The sequence below is a fragment of the Perna viridis genome, chromosome 13, assembly GCF_037379345.1.
Source record: "Perna viridis isolate PV_CMFRI_1.1 ecotype Kerala chromosome 13, ASM3737934v1, whole genome shotgun sequence".
Taxonomy (NCBI): domain Eukaryota; kingdom Metazoa; phylum Mollusca; class Bivalvia; order Mytilida; family Mytilidae; genus Perna; species Perna viridis.
Genome location: NC_142457.1, coordinates 7,675,278 through 7,696,900, shown reverse-complemented (window position 1 = coordinate 7,696,900; position 21,623 = coordinate 7,675,278). Strand labels below are relative to the sequence as shown.

Sequence of the window (21,623 nt, the reverse complement as noted above, 5' to 3'; positions counted from 1 at the left end):
TCTTGAACTGATTGTCTCCAAAAGATCTTTCGAATTTTTCAGAATCCACATTGAATTAATACCACTACGTGAGTAACAAGTGTTGTGGTATGACTGCAGACCCTCTTTGACAGTTGTGAGGATAGAAGTTAAAAGTTTTGAAAGAGGTTTGGTGGTACATTTTGCAGATCCAGCTATGAAACGTTGTTTGTATGGATTCTTGTGCAGTTTAGGAATCCAGTACATAGACGGTAAATCACAATCATCGTCCTTGGTAGAGAGACCAAAAGAGGATAGCACAGATTTATGGCTTTCCACAATCTCTTCTTTGGAGAGAGTGGTAGCAGTATAGGTCTTATCACTGCTATTCTTTTCTACGTCTACCTCTGATAATAAACATTGGATATAAAACGTTTTGCAGACAAAAACAATGTTGTTTTGGGCTTTGTCTGCTGGTACGACAACATATTTGTCATGTATAGTAGACAATGTTTTTGCTACATCGGGGTCTTTGAAAACTGATGTAGCCTTGGCACTCATTGACCTACGTAAAACTTTCATTCGTTTCAAAATTAAAGACCTCACGGCCTTTAACCACTATGACAGAGAATCAATGTCTTCTTGTTCTCGTTTTATCCATTTTCTTGCATAGTCCTCGACGGCATCCATAAGAACTTTAAAATTATAATTCCAATTTATGGAGCCTGGTTCACGGTACTTGGGACCTTTAGAGAGGATATTACGCAGAGATTCGTTTTCGATAATGGTGAAATCTCCAGTAACGACGTGACCAGAAGGACCATATTTGAATGGAGAGGTTTTGCAAGAACAGTCAGGTGGTTTAGCCTTGAAGTTCTCAATCTCGAGGTTCTGCAATAGCCTTTTATAATTGAAAATTTTGGATGCGATGGGTGAAGTATAGGAATATGAAATAATTGGTATAGATTTGTCTTTGAAATATGGGGGAATTTTGTTGGTAACGTTTTTTGTGATTGAGGATGTTAGCCAAATTAATTGCATCTATACCTTTGTTGACAAACGGTAGTGGAAGAGAGTCACAGTTTTCCTTTCCTCTATCGTCTACCCCGGACTTGACTTTTTATGAGAAACTCTGGATGTTTGTAGAAAAGCTGAGTACGCCTACCGGTGCACCTGTGTCCGGTCTTTGTCCGTGGATTACATTCTTTTGATTACCACTAGAACCTTGGTTCCCTTGATTACTCTTAGTCATGGTGACCATTTTTTTTTTCAACCGAACAAAAATCACCTCACACAGATATCCTATCAAACATGCATGCCATGTTTGGTTACAGTCCATCCTACTCATATAAAAAGATTTTCAAGTTCGAAATGTAAAATTTGGAAAAAAATCCATTTCAGAATCTGTTATTCATTCATTCGCCAACCAGTCTCGGAAAGAATTCACCAGAGGTTCCAGAGGAGAAGATATTTGCAAAAGTTAACGGACGACGACGGACACATAGTTAAGGCAATAGCTCAAATGGCCTCTTGGCCAAGTGAGCTAATAAGGATTGTTTTCCACTGCTGATTAGATTATTTATTATAAATGACTTCGGGTCGGTTTACACTGCAACATAAACCCCATTTTGGTTTATTCGGCATAAACTGAATCAACTGACATTTATATCTAATAATCTAACCAGCTAATCAGCGATTGAAAACAATTCTTAAATACACTGGAATGTTGGTGAAAAGTTAACTTTCCAGACTTTCCCCCAGGTTAACAATGAATACACTGAAATATTTGGATGAGGTCATCAGACGAGATGTTCATCAAGGATTAAGACACAGAACACGATTTGTTATATATAGTAATGATATTTTATTTTATTTCAACTGGTATTCTTCCTGAAAGAAATGTATTCCTATACAGCCCTTCACCCACCTTGGGATTAATACATTATGTATAAAAATCTAAATCTTTATGTACAATAACATGATTGGTTTCTATAGTAACGTTCTCTGTGACACAAAGTTTTAAATGCAAAAATAACAAAACATTCAAATGTAATCTTAATACATTGTATTAAATACAAAAAACACATTTAGACCTAGTGATTTACAAATACTTCTGATTCACGGTGTTTATAGATATCTGCTCATAGTCTGTATTCACCTCAGTGTATTTTATAACTACATATTTTATTCCACAGCTGTATATCTTACTTAAAAATTGTTGGTCGGGCTAGAAAACCTAGCCAGATTTGACCTTAATTTTGTACTTTTCTTAATCAGATTTATAATATTAAAAATATTATACAGGCAATATTTATTAGCTTTTAGGATTTCCGACAGAAAATTAAAAGGACATGAAGAAGCAAAAACATCAAGGTAAAAACTACTGAATAATCCAGAATTTTTAACAAAAGGCTACATGAGCATAACAGCTGACTAGATTATAGAAAAGAATGTTGATGTAGGAGTGCAAAAAAATCATCATGTTAAAATAACCTAACATGTTTTTTTCCTAATGTGCAAACACAAAGTAGCAAAAAGGATGAATGTTTTTTTTAAGTTAAGAAATTAGAAAATAGGCTCAGCAATGAATCTCCTTGACAGAACTATACTAAAACAAAATTAACCTGCTGATTTCAGGAACAGTAGGGACTTTGACCAGATATCATTTTTCAGAGAAAACTGGCAATAAAATAAGGGAAAGAAATTGGTTTAGTTGACTGAAACTATGTCATACGGTTAAATTTGTCATGTGACTTTAACTGTGTCACATGATAATATTCTAGTGATGTGGCTGAAGCTAAATCACAATTACCGTCATGTGATTCCTTAAATTTACATGAATGATTGGTTTTAACATAACATATTTTTATGTATTAAATTTCATACCAGCAATCAAGGGAGATAAAATTATTATGTTCAGACAAAATTATCGCAATCTTAATTTCATGATAAGTTATATATTTTGACATGTGAAAATAGCTACTCTTGATGACTATAGTTATTCATAACTCTTGAAATTAATTCAAAAACTCAAATTAAAGAGCCTTAACTATAGTTTTAGTTTGAATTATCAATTGATTCAATTATCTATTTAATTATGAACCTATTTTACACTGAATCACAAATCTAATCTAAAATTACTTGAAATTCTAGTGTCCCTATAATGCTATGTAGTATATATAATTATATTTATATTTATAACTCACTTTTGTGGACGTAGCAAAAATAATGATATATTTTATATACATACACACAGAATAAACATTATCTATGTTACTATGGTGAACGATTAAAAGAGACAAAATTCACATAACATAAACAAAACAATAAAAAATTAACAACGGGTATCACGGTTTGTTTTTCCTGCTTTCACTAATATCACACAACTTAAAATTCAACACATCTATTTCAATAACCTCTTATTGGTTGGTCTACCAAGTATTATTTAAAAAATAAAACTGTTGATTAAAAAATTAAAATAAAACTCCAGCCAAAAAACTAAACCTAAAAGAAATTGAATACTTCTGTTTTTCAAATTCAAATAATTTTCATTTGAAAAAATAGTCACAATTTCAATAATTAAAGTTTAATAATTCAAAACTGAAATTCTAAAAATCAATTTTTTTCATAACAATTAAAATTGTTAAAATGTCATGTCACATGACTCTATACTTCTAATAATTACCCTCTAAATCTCAGATGTCAAAGATTTAAAAACAGGCTTTTTATCAGAAAAAACAAAATGTAAATACTTAAATTAAGTTTGACAATTTGAAGTCAGCAATGAAACATTCAATAATTTGTTTTGTTATTTTAATGTACTTTGAACATTAAGCATACACTTTCAAAAAGAGTCAGATGAACACCCTCAGAATACACCCATACTATAGAATGGGTCACAGCATACAAATAAAGGGAGATAACTAGCCTGATTTCTATTTAGGAGTAATGCCCTTCTCTGGTAAAATATGCTACGAAATAAAAAGGGGGAAGGCCACCACTGAAATGATCTAAGAAATGCAGTAAAATCTTGCTAAATTGAACTCACCATTCAGATATTTGTCTACACAGAACTCTTTATGAAACAAAAAACCTGTCTACATAGAACTCTTTATAAACAAGATTACCTGTTAAATCTGAACTCCTGGAAAAACATACCTGTCTTTTTTATCATTTACTAACCAAAAACTTAAAAAATAATCAAGTCTTTCAACCTTTTGTCAAATTTTAATCCTGTATTACAAAAGCCACAAGAACTGAACAAAGTTTTAAAAGTCCAATTCAATTAGAAAGGAAATTTACGTAGAATGAATTTTAAAATGAACTTTAGTTATTAGAGACATTTTTCATCTCATTATGCAAACAAAGCATGAAAAACTAATAACACCGAGACTAAGGAGACACACTGAAAGTGAATAAAAAGTATAGGAAAGTTTGTAAAAATCAGAATTAAAAAGAGAACTTTCAAAATGGCAAATTAATGGGGAAATAATACTAGACATCAATAGACAGGTCTTAACTTCAATTGAAATCATTTGCTTACTTTAGGAAAGTCACTGAATTCACATATATATTGTAACCTTTTTAAGTGGCAAAAAAAAAAAAAAAGACATTTCAAAATATTAACAACTGAAATAAAATATCTGCTCAATTTTATAATTACATTTAGGAAAGGAGCTAACTTTTAACTAAAGAATGTGTTCTTTTTAATATATATCCACTTTACAACAAGTGATTAAAAATTAACAAAGCTACAAAAATTATATTCTACTACTCAGTAAGAAATTCTATCTATGAAAATTAAGTACCACAACATTGACAATGTAATTTACTTGGATATGTAGTCCACAATAATTAAAATTCTCTTTTTAATACAAAGATAAAAAAAAAACTGAACAATGGCTTCTAGTTGTGTAAGCATGATTTTTTAAGCTTTCAAATGAAAACCTGTAGGGCAAAGTAAGGTTCAACTCCTTTTAATAACTGATTTTAATTCAGTAATTGCCATAATTATCAATTCATTTTACTTTCAAGGAATTTATATCTTAATAATATGGAAATTACATTTTACTTATGGAAATTACATCTGACCTAGAGAAATTACATTACATTTTACTGATGGAAGCTGATGCACACATAACTGGAAAACATGACAACAACCTTTATGTCAGGTAAAACTTTCCCATAATGCAACACCAAAAAACAATAATTTCATAGAAAAGCTGTGACAAAATACTATTTTAACAGTCCATTCATAAATTAATCATAGCTTTAAAAAATCCCATTAATTTGAAGAAAGAATTTTCAAATGTTCTTTTTTCCTACTGATTTTAAGACAAATGAACATAAGTGCATTATTTTTCCCTTCTGATTTTGTCAAAAGAACAAACAAGAATGCATCTTTAATGTTGAAGTCTGAGGTATCAGAAGTTGCCATTTCATGATTAACACAAATTCAAAAAACACAAATACGAGAACAAGTGAACAATAATTTCCTAATACTTAAAAGAATACAAAATACACAATATAATATGGTTACAACTTTGGTTTTTCATGAGAAAATGTACAAATGAGTGATTTCAAATGTTCAATAACAACCTTCAGAAAACCGACAAAGATATATCTCGAAACTGTACATATATAGCTACTCTCCTGGGCTATTTCAAAAAAAATTTAAAATGCCATATCTAAAACTTAGGCAGGTTGACTCGTGAAGAAAGAATTACAGCAAACAAAATAGTTCACTCCACAGGAAAGAGTTGGTCTTCTCTTGATTAAATCACCTGATAAACTGCCCACAGTAGTTAACTGGACAAATGAGTGGGAGATTTCAACTGTTATCAGTCACATCAATAGAAAGTTTTAATCTCTTTTTTTTAATTGTCTAGTCAACAAGCTAAGGAACTTTTCAAATGACTGTCATTTTATCAAGGGAATACCAACTGTATCTCCTGAATATCATTATTGTATGTGCTGTAAAAATCTGGATTTTTCTTCCACAGTGAAAGATAAATTATATATTTTACAACTTTCATCTTTGCAATATTGTTGAATCCAAAGTCTATACTTTACAATACAAGAGGATTTTGTTGTTTCAACTTTATTTATTTTTTTACAAACTTCTTATTTATCCACAATTGCGAAAATTCTGTTATTTTGACAAAATAACATGTCACACAATTTTAGTCTCATGCAAAAAGTTTTAAGATATACTAACTTATAGAAAATAATTAAATGCTATCAAGGAATTCAAAATAAGGGAACTTAATAAAATTTATTAAAGAATTAAAACTCATAACTTTGAATGCCAGAACTTGCACATTATCTAAGGTGCAGCTTTTTCAAAATTCTGACTTGAAAAAGATCAAATGGAAACAACAAAATTTTACTGAGATGCAAAAGACAATGATACACGAAAAATACCACCCGAAATTGTTCAATATCTTGGTTAATACAGAAATGTTGAAGTGAATACATTTGAATGATCATGAAAAACAACATAGATATATCATGACAATGGGTTGTTACTGTGAAAGTTCAGGGTTGAAATTATGATTGATTTTTTTCAAATCCTCCATGAATTCAAATTATGCAAAAGAAAATGTTAGAAATTTAAGAAATTTAAGACTGGATTACTCGTTGATGAAACTTCTAAAAAGATAGATGGACTTTTTTTTAATTTATTTTTATACTGTAGGAATCTTTCTCGAAAACAGAAACAAAATATAAAATCAAAATTTTTACTTTTCTTCAAACAAAGGAGTAAAAAAAGAATACATGAACCCTATGGATGATATTACATTCACTTGGAGAAACATTAAGGCACCTTGTCATTATATAAGTGATTAAAATGGATGTTGAGAAATATGTCCACAGAGACAATTAATGTCAACATCCGTATGTTTTTGAGAATATGTACTTTCTATTCAGACAATATAATATTCTATTAACTGTGAGGTGTACATAGAGCAATTTTCAAATTCTATTTACGAAAATAATAATTTACTCAAATATAGGCCATGTTCTTAAAAACAGAGCACTAGGCTTCATTTGAGTATAATTATTGTTTTAGTGATCAGTTTCATGCTCGTTTAAATTTAATCAAATATGAGGGGCAAAAAGGCCTATGTAATTCATAAAATCAAATTTTTTTTTTCAATTTTGCAGTACAAAATTCATCAAAATTAGAAAAAATGACGTCTTTTTTAATGATAAAAGCTGAGTTTCAATCCATTTTCATATGTAAGACAGTGAAATGTTTGAATCATTCTCATAACTCATTTCATTCATAAAAAAAATTTTCCACCAATTCAATTAAAGACAATATTTTTTTTATTAAAAAAAAAGACAAGAATAAAGTAGAGACAGAACATTAGTAAGGCCATCCATAAAAAAAATGTTGGTTTGCTGTGTACAACTTTCGGTGTGGGTAGATAGGTAGGTGAATTATTTTTGCTGAAAATAAAAGCCCTAAAAGGATCAAATTATAAAAAAATAAGGTTAAAATAAAAAAATACATTAACTTTTTTCGAAAAAACTTCTTCCAGAAAGTAGATTTTTCTGTGATTCTGTCAGTAATTAACAAAACCATGAATTTTTCTAAGATGGCCTAATAGCTTAAACTTTGTTGACCTATTTATCACAAAAGAATATTTCTCCAAAAAGATTAAATAGCACAATAAAAAAAATAAAATTTTAAATCCTCATCATTCACTATGCTAGTGGTGTAGAAAAAAAAGACAGTGTTAAAATTCAACACACAGAACTGTTCGATGTTTTCATCGATGTAAAAATGCAAATTTTACATCACATTCTATTTTTGGCACAAATGTAGTACCATTCAAAATCCTGAATACATGTCAACCTTCTGGTCGAATCATCAGCAAAGGAAAACATTAACTGCAGAATAGCTCTGGGCTGCTATTTTTATTCCGGTTGCTATTTATAGTCAATAGAGAGTAGAAAGTTTTCTTTGCATATATTTCATGTTAAAAATCTAAAAAATAGCACTCTGTAAATCACCTTTATAATTAAGGTGCTTCACATTGACCTCATATCATAGTTCAAAGGTCAAACTGATAAAAACCTATGCTAGGAAGAGTCTGTATTTTGTGCATTCCGTAAGAACGTGTAGACATTGTCAACATTAGCTAAAGCCTCAAAGAATGGTATAAGGTCACGTAATTCTGTATCTTCCATATCATCAAACCAAGACTGTACAGGAATCTATAAATAGATCAAAATATAAACATTAAAGAACATTTTTTATAATCAAAATTTCACAATAATATTGTTGAGCATTCATAAAATATTTCAACCCTCCTTCATTTTTATACTTTTTTTCTCAGTGTATTTTTTTACCTTTCCTTCAACAGAACTTAAAGCATTCACTTTAAATATTTGGTATGCCTGATACTGCTGAAAAAATTTGAAAGTCCAAATTTACTTCCTGACAAAATTTAATTAGAACCCAGGTCAATATGGGACCAACCTACAAAATCATGCAAAGGCTTTTTGGTCACATAACCAATATAGGACAATTTGGCACATTTGATTTCAGCTAAATGCAAGAGTAAATATATAATACCCAGGCATTTACAGTGGTGCTTTCCTACTATACAAAATTAAATTCAGGAGTGTTTTTTTAACATTCTGTATAAATTTGATGCATCATACTCTAGACATGTGTCTGCTGATGAAATTATTGACCAAATCTTTGATTTGGTTCAAAATGGATTACATGACCTATTGGTCACATGACATAATACTCACAGCATTGTCTGGATGGAAGATATAGGAAGCTGGTGAATTATCAACTATCACAACTTGACCTAATTCTCTCCCTAATCGACTTAAATCCTGCAATAAAAAAAATTTAAATCTTTGTTCTCAAAATTTTAATTGACTCAACTTCATGCAGTGTTCTAGGATTGCACTTTCTCATCACCCAAAACAAATGCAATTATTTTGTGGGAGAGTGTTTAATATGTTCTACTTTGTCTTTGGCAAGTATCAAACTTGAAATTTCGAAAAAAAATTATTTATTACAGTCCAGAAACTGTTTAATTCAGAGAAAGTTAATCTTCATTTGGAGTTTTCCTGTGGAAACCTTTTTTTTTTAAATAAATACCTTGCACACTGATACTCATCCTTTCTATCGGTTTGAGAAAAACTTGATCCATTACTTAACCCCCGTCCCTTAAAAAAAAACTGTGTTAGCTGAAATTTTATGCTATGTCCAATTGTGCCAATATTTGCATGTAAAAAAAAATTGTAAAAGTACAAGAATACTAATTTAAAAGCATCAATTATAATCTCATTTAGTAAACTAGTTGTTTTACAGCCATTAAGTTCTTAGTATTGATTCGTGTTAAAAAAATATTTTTTTAACAATTATAATTCAATTAGCCATCCTTGAAAACAATTAGCCTCCTATGTTTGGAGTAGCAGTTAAAAGTTTTGAATATGATATAGATAGATTAATGTCAAGTTATTGTGTGTTCCACTTCCTCCTACTTAGTCCATACCAGCCAGTGCTTTAGACAGAATACTCTAATCTTTGTTTTCATTTTTTCGCCATTGCACTACCAGAACCTGCAATTTCTTTACACCCACAGCTTTGAAAGCAGGCGATATATAGTGATCATCATGGCAATACCTCCATTTGTTTCAGAGGTTTGAGCAGGGGATACCATTTCATGAGCTTTGCTTCCAGCTTATTCTAGTTTCATTTTCGGATATTGATGATGAATTATTTTTCTTTAAAAACATTAATGAAATTATTTACAAACACTCATAATGAAGAGATCCTTGCAGTTATCAGAATCATATTTGATACATTATACACTTGTAGAGAAGTATTATTTTCCATTGAGCTGAGTTATCCATCCTATTTCAACCATCTTGAAAGTCAAAATTTATTAATATCACTCATCAGAGGCTTGCCCTTTTGCCCTTGCAAATTTTAAGTTTCAAGTGAAGTAAATTTCTTAACATTCTTATGATCAGCTGACAAAAAAAAAAAAAACAAAAAAATAACTGAAAATCAAAGTGTTGAATACATTATAAAACAATGAGTTGTTACAACAAATCCTGAATGAAAAGTTAAATTCCATTTCCAAATGGATAATAAATCTGTCTGTCTGAATAACAAACCTTTACATAATTCCCACGATGAAAGACACAAGATTCCCTGAATAGACGAGACCTAAATACACCCCATTTGTCAAGCAGGTCTGCAACTGGGTCTGCATACTACAAAAGAAAAAATATATGGTAAATGACTGCAAATTTTCTTTTAAAGGAGAAGGGGCAATAAAGGGTCTTACTGGTCTAAAATTCATCTGAAAGAATTTCGGGACTTGAATCCATCACAAATGAAAAAACATAAGGCTTCTGATAAATCTTGCAATGAAAGAACAGAAAAATTGCTTTCACAAATTTTCACATATTCTATCAAATTTCGTACTTTTCGGCAACTTTCTGGTCAGAATTTTAGCAAGGAAATGGTATCTGCATACCAAAAACAACTTCACAGTGAATACATTCATTATTACATCGTTTATCACATGTGAAAATATGAAGTTATTTCTTGGGCGTGGACATAGCTTTCTGGATGTAAATACATCCAAAAAACAACAAAATTTACAATTTTGAGCAGTTGTTGCTCAATGACATAAATTGTGGCATCGTTGATGTCATTAAAATGAACTAATGCACAAAATATTATTTTTCCCTACATTAACACATAGTTGATATTTTAAGCCATATTCATAGCTTATTGCCTCTACTCTTAAGTCTTCTGAAAACTAATTAAACCTTGTTTTACTAGCAAAAGAGACTGATTGATTATAAGTGCATTTCACATCTAATTTGATTAGAATGTATTAACAATGTTTTGTATTAGACTGGTACATCATCAAATAAACCCAAATAAGTACCCATGACAAAAAAGGCATCAACTCTAATAATCAGAGATGATTTTACCAGGCTGTCAAACTAAGTGGAAATGGGAAAAATTGGAAATAAACTGTATAAAAAAGAATCATAATGGTAAAATCCAGATTTCAAACAGCGGAATTCTGCTAAAAAGCAGAAAAAATCATCCCTGAATATTACAGACTTTGACTTAACCAAGAATCAAATATGAACATGTACATGTAGTAAATAATAAAACTGAATTATTGGGGTAATTATGAAAATCAATTTGTTCAGCATATCACAGTTTATTTTCCCTGTCTAGTCTATATCCTTGGCATATATTCTTTTGATTTCTGCTTGAATATTGGTTCCCTTGATTATTCTTTCCAAGTTTCCCATTTTGTATGAACTCTACTCAGTCTTCAAGACTTGGCAATGCCCTCTTGTCTTTTTCCAAATCAAGCATATATTACTACAGCATTTTTTCCCAAAACATACATGTTTTACTTTAAATTTAGTATCAAGTGGTGTGTAATAAATAGAATGACTGTCTCACATTAACCTGCATCTCAATGTGAATATCTTACTTTTGCTAAACTAGCAGTAAACAGTACACATTCAAACAGCTCTCCCATCTTCTTAAGGTACTCATCTACGTAAGGCCGCTTTAAGACATATACCTAAAAAAAGAAACACACATTGCAGTAAACTACTTTCAAAGGTAGAATTAAAAATTTTGTCTATCCGGTCAAGTGAGCAAGTTTTGCAGAATGTTCACTGTCCCTCAGCGAAAATTACTTGCTCTTCTGATATGTTGCACAGAAAAAAAATAGGAAGTCTAGTGACCAAGCCCTGCTTGGCTTTGACTTGCCATCATGAAATTAACTAGCCGCAGGCCAGTGGGAAAGGGCTTATTTCAATCGCTGCACTTTTATGAAACTGCAGTATTAGGCAATTTATACTGTGATTACAGATAGGTCAACAAGCCTTATCATACATTATTACATAAATTTACCAAAGGAAAACCAATTTTTGTACACTCCTTGAAACATTCATGTCTCTCATCTTTGCACATGTGCATTGTTCATCATGCATTTACACATCGTTTTTTGTTCATTTAGATGCACGATTCAAGTGTTAATTTAAATGAGACAATACAAGCATTCATTTATTTTTGTATATTATTATTTCTATTATTCACATGTAATTTTTTAATTGTTTGCCATTACAGTTTTATTTTTTGTATTTTCATAAATTCTATTTTGTATTTTTCTTTCTTTATTATTTGATAATACTATTTTTCATTGTTTGTCGACCATATGCTTGTGAAAGCACACTAGGAGCGCTTGGTTATCTACTTTTGTAACACACACTGGGAATCCATGTTTATCATGCATTTGGTGAGAATGTAGGGTACATCTGGGTATCTCAGGAGTATAAAAGCCACTGGACTTGAAAAACACATGAAAAATATATGTTGATCATAATTTGTTCATGTGTTTGAGACCGACATGAATAACATACGTTGATCATAATTTGTTCATGTGTTTGGGACCAATATGAGTAACATATGTTGATCATAATTTGTTCATGTGTTTGGGACCAATATGAACAACATATGTTTGAAGCTAACAAATTACTTCACTTAATTGACAGATTAAAAAGTTTTTCCAAATAAAGTCAAAATTCTGGCAAGAAAAAAAACATCCACAGCTAAAAAACAAAAAAAGTATAAATTATGAAAATCACGACACACCTTCTTTATGTTTCAGGAATCAATACACCAGAATGGAAAAGAATCCACCAAAAAAAACTCTTTCAGTTACATGGTTTTACACACGAATATTCTGAGAGTCTTAAGTTTATTTTACATAATTCAACAGCTCATTTTTAAAAGTTTCCGGTAAAAATTTTCAAGTATATTTATTAAGTTTTAAAAGGTCAACAGAAAATGGTTAAGGCCTGAGTGAGAAATAAATGATCCCTATAAGCTGCATACCTAATTTGTTACAGAGAATCAAACGAGGTAACTACACAGCGTGATAAACAATTTACAGAAGGATTTAAATAAATGGAGATCAAGTGATCCTAGATCATACACTTGTTTTATTTGAAGTCTCATTGTATGGCGACTTTTAAATGGACAAATGTACAATTAATTAAGTCCGTTCTAGAAACAATCTGATACACTGAAGCCTAAGGCTCAAACAACTATAAACTGAACTTATTGTACCAAATAGAAAGTAAATAATGTATTTTTAATGAGGAAATTTCAGGGCTGTGACCAGTGCTGTTATAATACTCTTGTCAAACAAATCTGTGGCTTCTAGTTTCCTCTTTTTCTTTATATCTTTATTTTGCTTTTTGAAATTTCAGGCATTTTTTATTTTAGGTATGTATAATATGCTTAATGAAACTATACTGAAAAGGAGCAGATTAAGCAAATTGCAGATAAGTACACATAAATAAGAGAAATGAAACCATGACAACAAAAACTGAGTTTTTCTCTCTTGTTTCTATAACACATTCTCTCACATAGAAAATTCACCCATGAACGCTCTTTTCCCCACCATTTCTTGTATGGAAAGTAGCTTTCTTTTAAATGTAAACAAACTGCTGTTCTGGAATCTCTCGCATTTTTTTCATTATATCATTCATAAAATGTAAAGACCATCTATACTGTACAAAAAGCCATATCCCACTATACATACTATATAAATCAAACATTTAAAGCAAGTACAAATGCACTACTGATCAACAACTCAAAACCATAAAAAAATCCCCATGACTAATCCACCTATAATTACCACCACTAATTGTCAAGAAAATAAATCACAAAAATACCATGGAACAATAAGTCACAATAAAAACAAAGACTAACCATAACCTAATTAATGGACTAGACACCTATTTAATGAGGTCATTGAACTAAGTCATTGTCATAGAATCTAACATTGATTTATTATCATGAGTAAATAGGTCATTTTTATGATGGTGATGCTGAAACATGTGAGAAATCCATGCAGGAAAAGAAGAGTTGGACAAATTTATCTTAACAGATGCTCTACGGCCCACAAACCTGCCAAATCCCAAACCTGTACAAACATAAACATGGGCTATTATGTCAATCTTGATTTTGAATGTCCACAAAAAATGTGCTTCTAAAATATGGTTCTGAAGTCAAGCAACTTTTGTCAACAAACCCTTCTAAATATATGATTTTAAAACAAGTTATTATTTGAATTTGTTATTATTTTTGAATTTAAAAAAATGACTTGAAAATAATTTGTCAAACTTACCTTTATTTAGGGGGCTAGTCTTCCCCTCATGATTAAAAGGGGGGTAGTAGCCTTTCCTTGCCTTTTGCTATTCAGCTAACCTTACCCCTTAGCCATATTGGCTAATAATACCATGTTCTATGGTATCCAGTCTTTAGCCTGTGAACACCATAGAAAACTGACCTACTTAAACATTATAACGTGTAGTTTGTCATACGCTTTATCAGATCAATGAATACTACACTACCATTAACCTAAATTTTAATATCTCCACTTTTTACAGTGGAGTCACTATTTTCCTCCACTGTGACTCCACTGTGTCAACTGAGATAAAATTGCTTCTTTCCAAAAATTATTATCAATGTTTTCTGTATATAAATGAATTGCAATTAAACTTTAAAAATCATTAAATATATTTTGTCATTTAAGCTGAGATGAATCAATAACAAGCATATTCTGAAATGGTGACTCCACTGTGTTGGGAGGAGACATTGCAACTCCACTCACATCATCTCCAATGCTGAGAGTGGAGAAGTTGACAGTAGCGTACCTCTACTTCAAGGACAGTAATTCAGTAATGTACATGTACATGGCTTCATGTAAATTTTGGACATTGTAACTAGGGTGATAGAAGGCTAGGGCTACTAATTTTCTGATGGACATTTTGATATTTAGAGGCCCTTGGACAAACCTTTATCCTCAGTCTAAGATAAAGGATTTAGTTTTACTGATGGACTCCCTTTTTTTAATAAAGAAGCCCTAATGGCTCATGAAAAATACACTTTTCTCAACCATTTTCAATTTCTATTTTCAGAACATTCACTAATTCAATCTTTCTCTGAACTCCCATTTTCAGTCTCTAATAAGGGTTCAACTTAGTGGTGGTCTGAGGTCTCTTACCCACCATTTCTGACCATGAACCATTTAAGTTTCATTTACCTAGGCCCTGGACCTTCAAACAGTAGACTTAATAGTGATATTCTGGTTTCCCTCAAGTGGACCATGGACATGAAACTTGAAAAGCCCAGCACCTTCCACTTTTAAGAGTAAATTGAAACCCTTACTCTCAACATTTGTTTTTTAATGCAGCCTTTTAATGACTACCCATACCTGTATACAATGTTAGTTACATGTATATGTAGGTAAAAAGGTGTGTATAGACTTACACTTGCTTGTACATTCAGACATTTAAATCCAAAGTTTAATCTCAGTATAAACTTTAGATATGAAAAGAGAAGTTCTTGATATCAGATTTAAATACCTTATATAAGTGTGTCATGATCTGACACATAAGTTAACATAATTATAAGTTGTGTGTTATAGCCTACTGTCAAGGGAAATAAATATTTAGGTGGTCATGTAAATCTTGTATACAAGTAATGATGAGTACCAGAATATGCAGAGATAAAAATTAAGGGTTACACAAGTGGTCCATTTGAGCAACTATTTTTTTATTCAAAATTGAAGTTTTTTAACAGGGCAGTCTCACATTTTCAGCGAATATGCAGATGAGAATATGGAACCAGGAAATTTCTATAACAATTTCTACAGACTCTTTGCTCATGTTAAATCATGCATGTCTATATTTAAGAAATTGGTTGCTTTTACCTAATATTCTACTAAGTGGTATTCATAAAATAAAACTGCATCTGATGTCTCATGGTATTCATTGTGTAATGGTCTCAAGTGTGAGAAGTTGTCAATTTCACACCAAACTCTTTAAAATTGGTAGTTACCGCTATTATGCCTAGCACACAGCAAATAAGAGTTGACTGAAGGTCAATATCATATGTCCAAGAGGAGCGAAATGCCTACCGGCTGGCTATTGCTTCTGAAAGCTAGTGGGCCAAAGGATGTAAAACCACAACCAATCAATCAATACATAAAATGGAAATACAAGTATCTATGTCTTCATTGAAGAAAACATACATTTGAAGACTAGCCGAACTTACAACTTCCAACATTGTACATGAAGTTTAAAATTTAAGCTACCAGCTGAAGAGGAGTTGACTAAGGCTTCAGTACTCTTTAGTCAAGTTAGCCTTTTGATCAACAGGCCAAAACCATTATTTTCATTTTTGATTTTTTTTTATATATTGATATAACTGAACTTTCAGTGGAATTTTTACCAGCCTTTGGTTTCAGACTATCCGTTTATTGTGAAGATTGAAACTAAATGTAGTTTTGTCTGTTTATACAAAGATAGGAAATGATACTAAAAATTATGGCTCAAGCAAGTAACTGAAAAATGTATACATCAGGTGATAATGTTTCAGGAAGTTACCGTACTGTTAAGTACAGTTTATCACAATAGCCTTCCCAGGAAAAGTTACTCAAACAATAAAATAAACAGAGAAAATGTTTAAATGATTGTGTCAAAACATTTCATTGAAAAATAAAATATTAGTGTGAAAGCTCACATACTGAATAATACAGTATTACTATACACCAGTCCTCCATATTATGTCACTTAATGTTCCGAATTTTTCATATTGGCTAATGGGAAATGATTTGCAGGATTTGTAGCCATAGTGTAGAATACAGAGTTGATTGTAATAAAGGGAGGAAAGTTCTTGAGTTATTTGTCTCATACATACATGTTCTTTTCCTTCCCCTGTCTATATTTACCTCTTATCTAGTAATTGTGTTCATAACTGTGTAGTGATTAGCTGCCACTTTCTTTTTCTTATTGGCATAGGATCTAATTATCAATTAAGTTCTGGTCTTTTCTTTTCAAAATTAAATTTAACTTATAACAATTTCCAAAATATTGAACAGACACAAGGTTTTTATGAGCATATAGAAAACAGACTGACAAGAAAAACAAACATATTTGAAAACCATAGAAAAGAAATACAAACCAGATTAATCCAATGACAAAACAAAGTTGGGAACACAAAAGGGGCAATAGACCAAGAAAATATCACCTAAGAAGTATACACAGAAAAACAGACAGAATAAATTGCTACACTGTAGCAAAGTGTCCTCTGCTGTCGCAAAAATGTATAAGTGCAAAAATCCCACAACTTCTTTGAATTTTTTCCAAATTAAAATAGCAGCACAATATGATCAACTACATATGGTGAGTAACAATTCTACAAAATTTGAACAAAATCCATTTAACAGTTTTTGACTCCAAAAAGTAAAGTTTGTGGATGGACAAATGAATGCATGCATGCAGACACACACACACACCAGTATTTCTATGTCCCCTTCTGCATCATGGCAGGGAATAAAACAAGAGGCTACCAGGAGCTAGAATTACTCACCTGGTTGAATTTTTTGGCTTAACTATTGGTTTTGGAGATATATGCAAAACATTACTGTCAGACCCCTATGTTCTATTTCTAGTAACAGCAACCATGTTTTTCAAGGGATCAAAAATCTCCACATCAGTTCTATGCAGAACACATCAATAAACATCCATACCAAGTTTCTTTCCAATTGATCAAATAATGTCAGAGGAGAAGATTTTTTAAAGAAATAACATTAAAAATAGCAGAAATTGTTGAAAAAGGGCAATTACTCCAACATGGCTTTACAGATTAAAACCAAAATTTGACCACAAATACATCTCATCATGTTGAACACTTTTACCCGTCAGAATTTAGCTAAACCTAACTGTTTTGGAGATATATGCGAAAAACTACTGTCTGACCATTATGTTATTTTTAGTAACAGCGGCCATGTTTTTCAACAAATCAAAAATCCCAACAACAGTTCTATGCAGGATACCCCAAGAAACATACCAAGTTTGGTTCTAATTGGTCAAGTAGTATCAGAGGAGAAGAGTTTTGTGTGATTGTTAACGACGACAACGGAAGACAACGACAGACGCCAAGTGATGGCAATAGCTCACATGGCCTTTGGCCAGGTGAGCAAAAACACACTCATAAGCCAGTGGAGAACTCTGGAGTTCTGGAAGAGTGAACATTTCCTTCTTCGTAAACTGAGCCTTCCATGCTACTCAATTGTCATTTTTAATAGTAGATTCAGTAGCACTCCAGCTAAGAATCATGCAAAATTTGATTCATGGGTAAAAAGCCTACATATTTTTATTTTTGATATTTTGTTTGAATTGCCATAGTAAACAGAAATTAATATTCAGTTTTTCATATAACCCGTGTTCTTAGGAGATGAAAATTATATAGAATGCACTGTAGATTTCAAAATTAAGAGAGATAACTCTGTAAATGACGCTCAAATACAATAGAATCTACTGGATTTTCAATGTTTAATATCTCCCAAGAGCAGGCAAATTTGAATGAACAATTACATATTTCATAGTATAGACCAATAAAAAAACTTAATTACAAAAATAAAAATATGTAGCCTTTTTTAGGGTGTATCACATTTTTCAGATTTTGCATGATTCTTACAAAGACAGCTACTTAAAATGTTGCTAGTTGATGTCTGGAGTGTGCCTTTGTGTTATCGTACAATATGTGGTCAAACAGATAGAAATACAACAGTTCATCAAAAGGTAGGCATATTAACAATAAACATTAATTGTTCAACCTTTAACTTACTTGATGAACAGTTCCTTCTATTTCAACAGGAACAACAAAATCTGCATTGCTGATTGGCTGGAAAAGATATAAAAATATGATCAGAGAAGGAAGAAAAAAATCTGTTTAGCAGCTGTTTTACTTTGTGCAAAATGTAACGAAGTAAATGGGTCATGTATTGTATAACTGTCGGAAGGTTTCTTTTCCATTAATTGCAGTCTGTTATTTTATCTGTGTACCTAACAATTATGTTCTATAAAATTTTAAAGGTCATTAATTGTACAACTGTACTTATTTTTCCTAATATTTTACAGTCTCCTATTTTTCTGCCACCCTAACAAAGCTGACATAGGATTTCAGTACTTGTTTACGAATCAATATGTTTAAACTAACAATTGTCAGTCAGACAGAAGCATTTGGCTTTCCTTGGAATTCTATTTTATTTTTTTCAGTTGCTCAATTCCTTTAATTTTCAGTTCTTATTTTACTGTTGTTAACACAGATAATAGAACAGCATCAAGCATTTTTGCTGGCATAAAGAAGCGAGGGGCATATGTAAATTTTATATTTCTCACTGAAAACTTTTAAAGTAGACATTAGTGTTTCTGACATCAGTTTTTAAAAAAAATATATTTCAATAAATTCTGTAATTTCACATCCATGTTTTTTTTTCGCCTAAATGTCATTACACAAATACCAACTTGCATATCACAAAATTAGAAATTTACGTTGAAAATAGCAATATATTACAGAGAAAATTAATATTAATACATAGGAATATCAATTGGTTATTATGGATAACAAAAATATCATTAACTTGTGCCAAGAATGTTAATAGATTTCACTTGTTAAATTTTAGCATTTTTCAGCACTGTTGATCATATATTTCATTCTTTGCATTTATTTATCTATCAATCTTCATCTCAAGGGTTCAAGAACCATCTTTCACATATTTCTATATAAAGCCAACTTAAAGCTACAAAAATTTAGGCTATACCGCAGCATTGTGATCTAGTCTAGACTCGTGTGCTAAAAAGTGGATGAGTTTGTAACATTCCAGACAAAGCCAGACTATAGGTTGTCTGCCCTTAATTTCAGTGTTGCCAAAGACTTAATTCTTTGGCAAACATTATAACATAACACTTACAACTGTCATCTTTTTATAGATAATATATTCATAATTACATAATGTGAAGAGAGAAAAAAGTGTCAAACTGCTTCCAATCAAGATTACAGTAAGTAATTACGGTAATATCCACTTCCAACCAGGAAATATTAAGACGTGAAAAAATACAAACATATACAAAATATACAGAGTGATTAGGATTTGAGGGGGCTATGCACCATTTATCACATCCCCAGTGATAAGGATTTGAGGGGCTATGCACCATTTATCACATCCCCAGTGATAAGGATTTGAGGGGCTATGCACCATTTATCCCATCCCTGTCTAAAAGGTTCCATTAAATGCAAAAATTACTACAAAGAAGGTTAAAAAATTCACCATTAAAATTCTTGATTTCTTTAAAAATGGCTCACACTCAAAATTGGAATTCCAATCACTTCGTACATAAATGTACAATAGTAATGATCAAACTTGCACCAGAACTTCCGTTTTGGGTCATATGTCAAAACAAGGACAATGAACACTGGTGCCCTGCTAGCACTTTCCAGTCGATCCAGCCATAACCACTTAGTGACACTTATTTTTACAAGTTCATATGATTTATGCATATATGTCATGAACATCAATTTTCAATGACTATGTCACCAGACTATTATACATATATTGCATTATGGATAAACACTTCAACTAAGAAGTAATGAGCAGACTTCAAGGGATTTTTATCATTTATCTTTTACCAGCTAATGCAGATATTCAACTTGATCATATTGCTGTTACACTGACTTTAATTTTATCTTATAAAGCTTACTTTCTTGTCTAAATGCAGTGATTGGGATTAAAATTTTGCCAATGGACTATGGCCCCTTTTACCCTTCAATTCAATGGGACATTCTAAAAAAAACATGGGACAAAATTTGGAATAGCAGCTAAATACGGCTAGATATAGATATTGAAGACCAAATGTAGCATTAACAAACTTTAATTTACACTGCAGATTAAATGTTCATTAAGAGTTAACAATTAACATTTCAATTAATTGTCACATCAAATCTCTTCTCTTTTCTATTGTTAGAATTTTTATACAAATGTACTGTCTATAGTCCTTTATCATAGTCCACAGATCCCCAATCAGTTAGACCCTAACTTGGCTATTAAAGTAGTTAATCACAAATGATAGGACAGAGCCTATTTTTTTTTGTTTGGCAGCAATCAGATTTTGGATTTTTTTAGGGTAATTGTGGACCAAATAATATGACTCCACTATTATCAATTGGTATTTTCAATAGGGGGTTCATAATTGTGTCTAGCTGCCAAGTTAGGTTCTACAACAAATGCAGTTTGATTCTGGTAATTATCATCATTAATATTTTTTATGCGTTGAAAAAGATTATTTCTTCTGTTTTGGTATTAAATTAGCTCTTTAAAACAATGTTTATTGCTCTTTCAAACGCATAAGCAATCAAGCATATGTAATCTAAAAATCGACAAAGTACCATTTCATTCCCCAGTCTTCAAATCCCCTCGAAAACCAAAAACGTGGTGATCAAAACATCTGCCTGCAGCTAATAAAACCATTGCTAAAAGAAGACACGTTCATGCCTTTTTTACTGTCACAAGTAGTGGACAACATTACACCATCAATGATGGAAACTTAATGCACGCACATGACACGACACATTAGTTACTGAATGGGCCATTCGAAGAGGAAATCCAACTGGCGCATGGTAATCCCAATAACTGTAAATGTCTGAAAACATATGATTGATTGATTGATTGATTGTAGGCTTTAGGTCCTATGGCTGATACTTCATGCATTTCAAAGCATGAAAGTTT

At 31.3% G+C, this 21,623-nt stretch overlaps 1 protein-coding gene across 3 annotated transcripts in view; it reads right to left on the bottom strand.

Moving 5' to 3' along the window:
• Nucleotides 1–1,798: 1,798 nt before the first annotated feature.
• The window catches only part of LOC148599423 (carboxy-terminal domain RNA polymerase II polypeptide A small phosphatase 1-like), a 37,073-nt gene continuing 17,248 nt past the window's right edge, over nt 1,799–21,623 (bottom strand). For all 3 annotated transcript variants that reach the window (XM_088558314.1, XM_088558312.1, XM_088558313.1), the window contains exons 4-8: nt 18,686–18,742; nt 11,466–11,558; nt 10,114–10,212; nt 8,731–8,817; nt 1,799–8,184 (exon numbers count right to left, since the gene is read on the bottom strand). In XM_088558314.1, the coding sequence (XP_088414440.1) occupies nt 8,050–8,184; nt 8,731–8,817; nt 10,114–10,212; nt 11,466–11,558; nt 18,686–18,742 (471 nt within the window). In that variant the 3' untranslated portion in view covers nt 1,799–8,049. The remainder of the gene's footprint in view (nt 8,185–8,730; nt 8,818–10,113; nt 10,213–11,465; nt 11,559–18,685; nt 18,743–21,623) is intronic.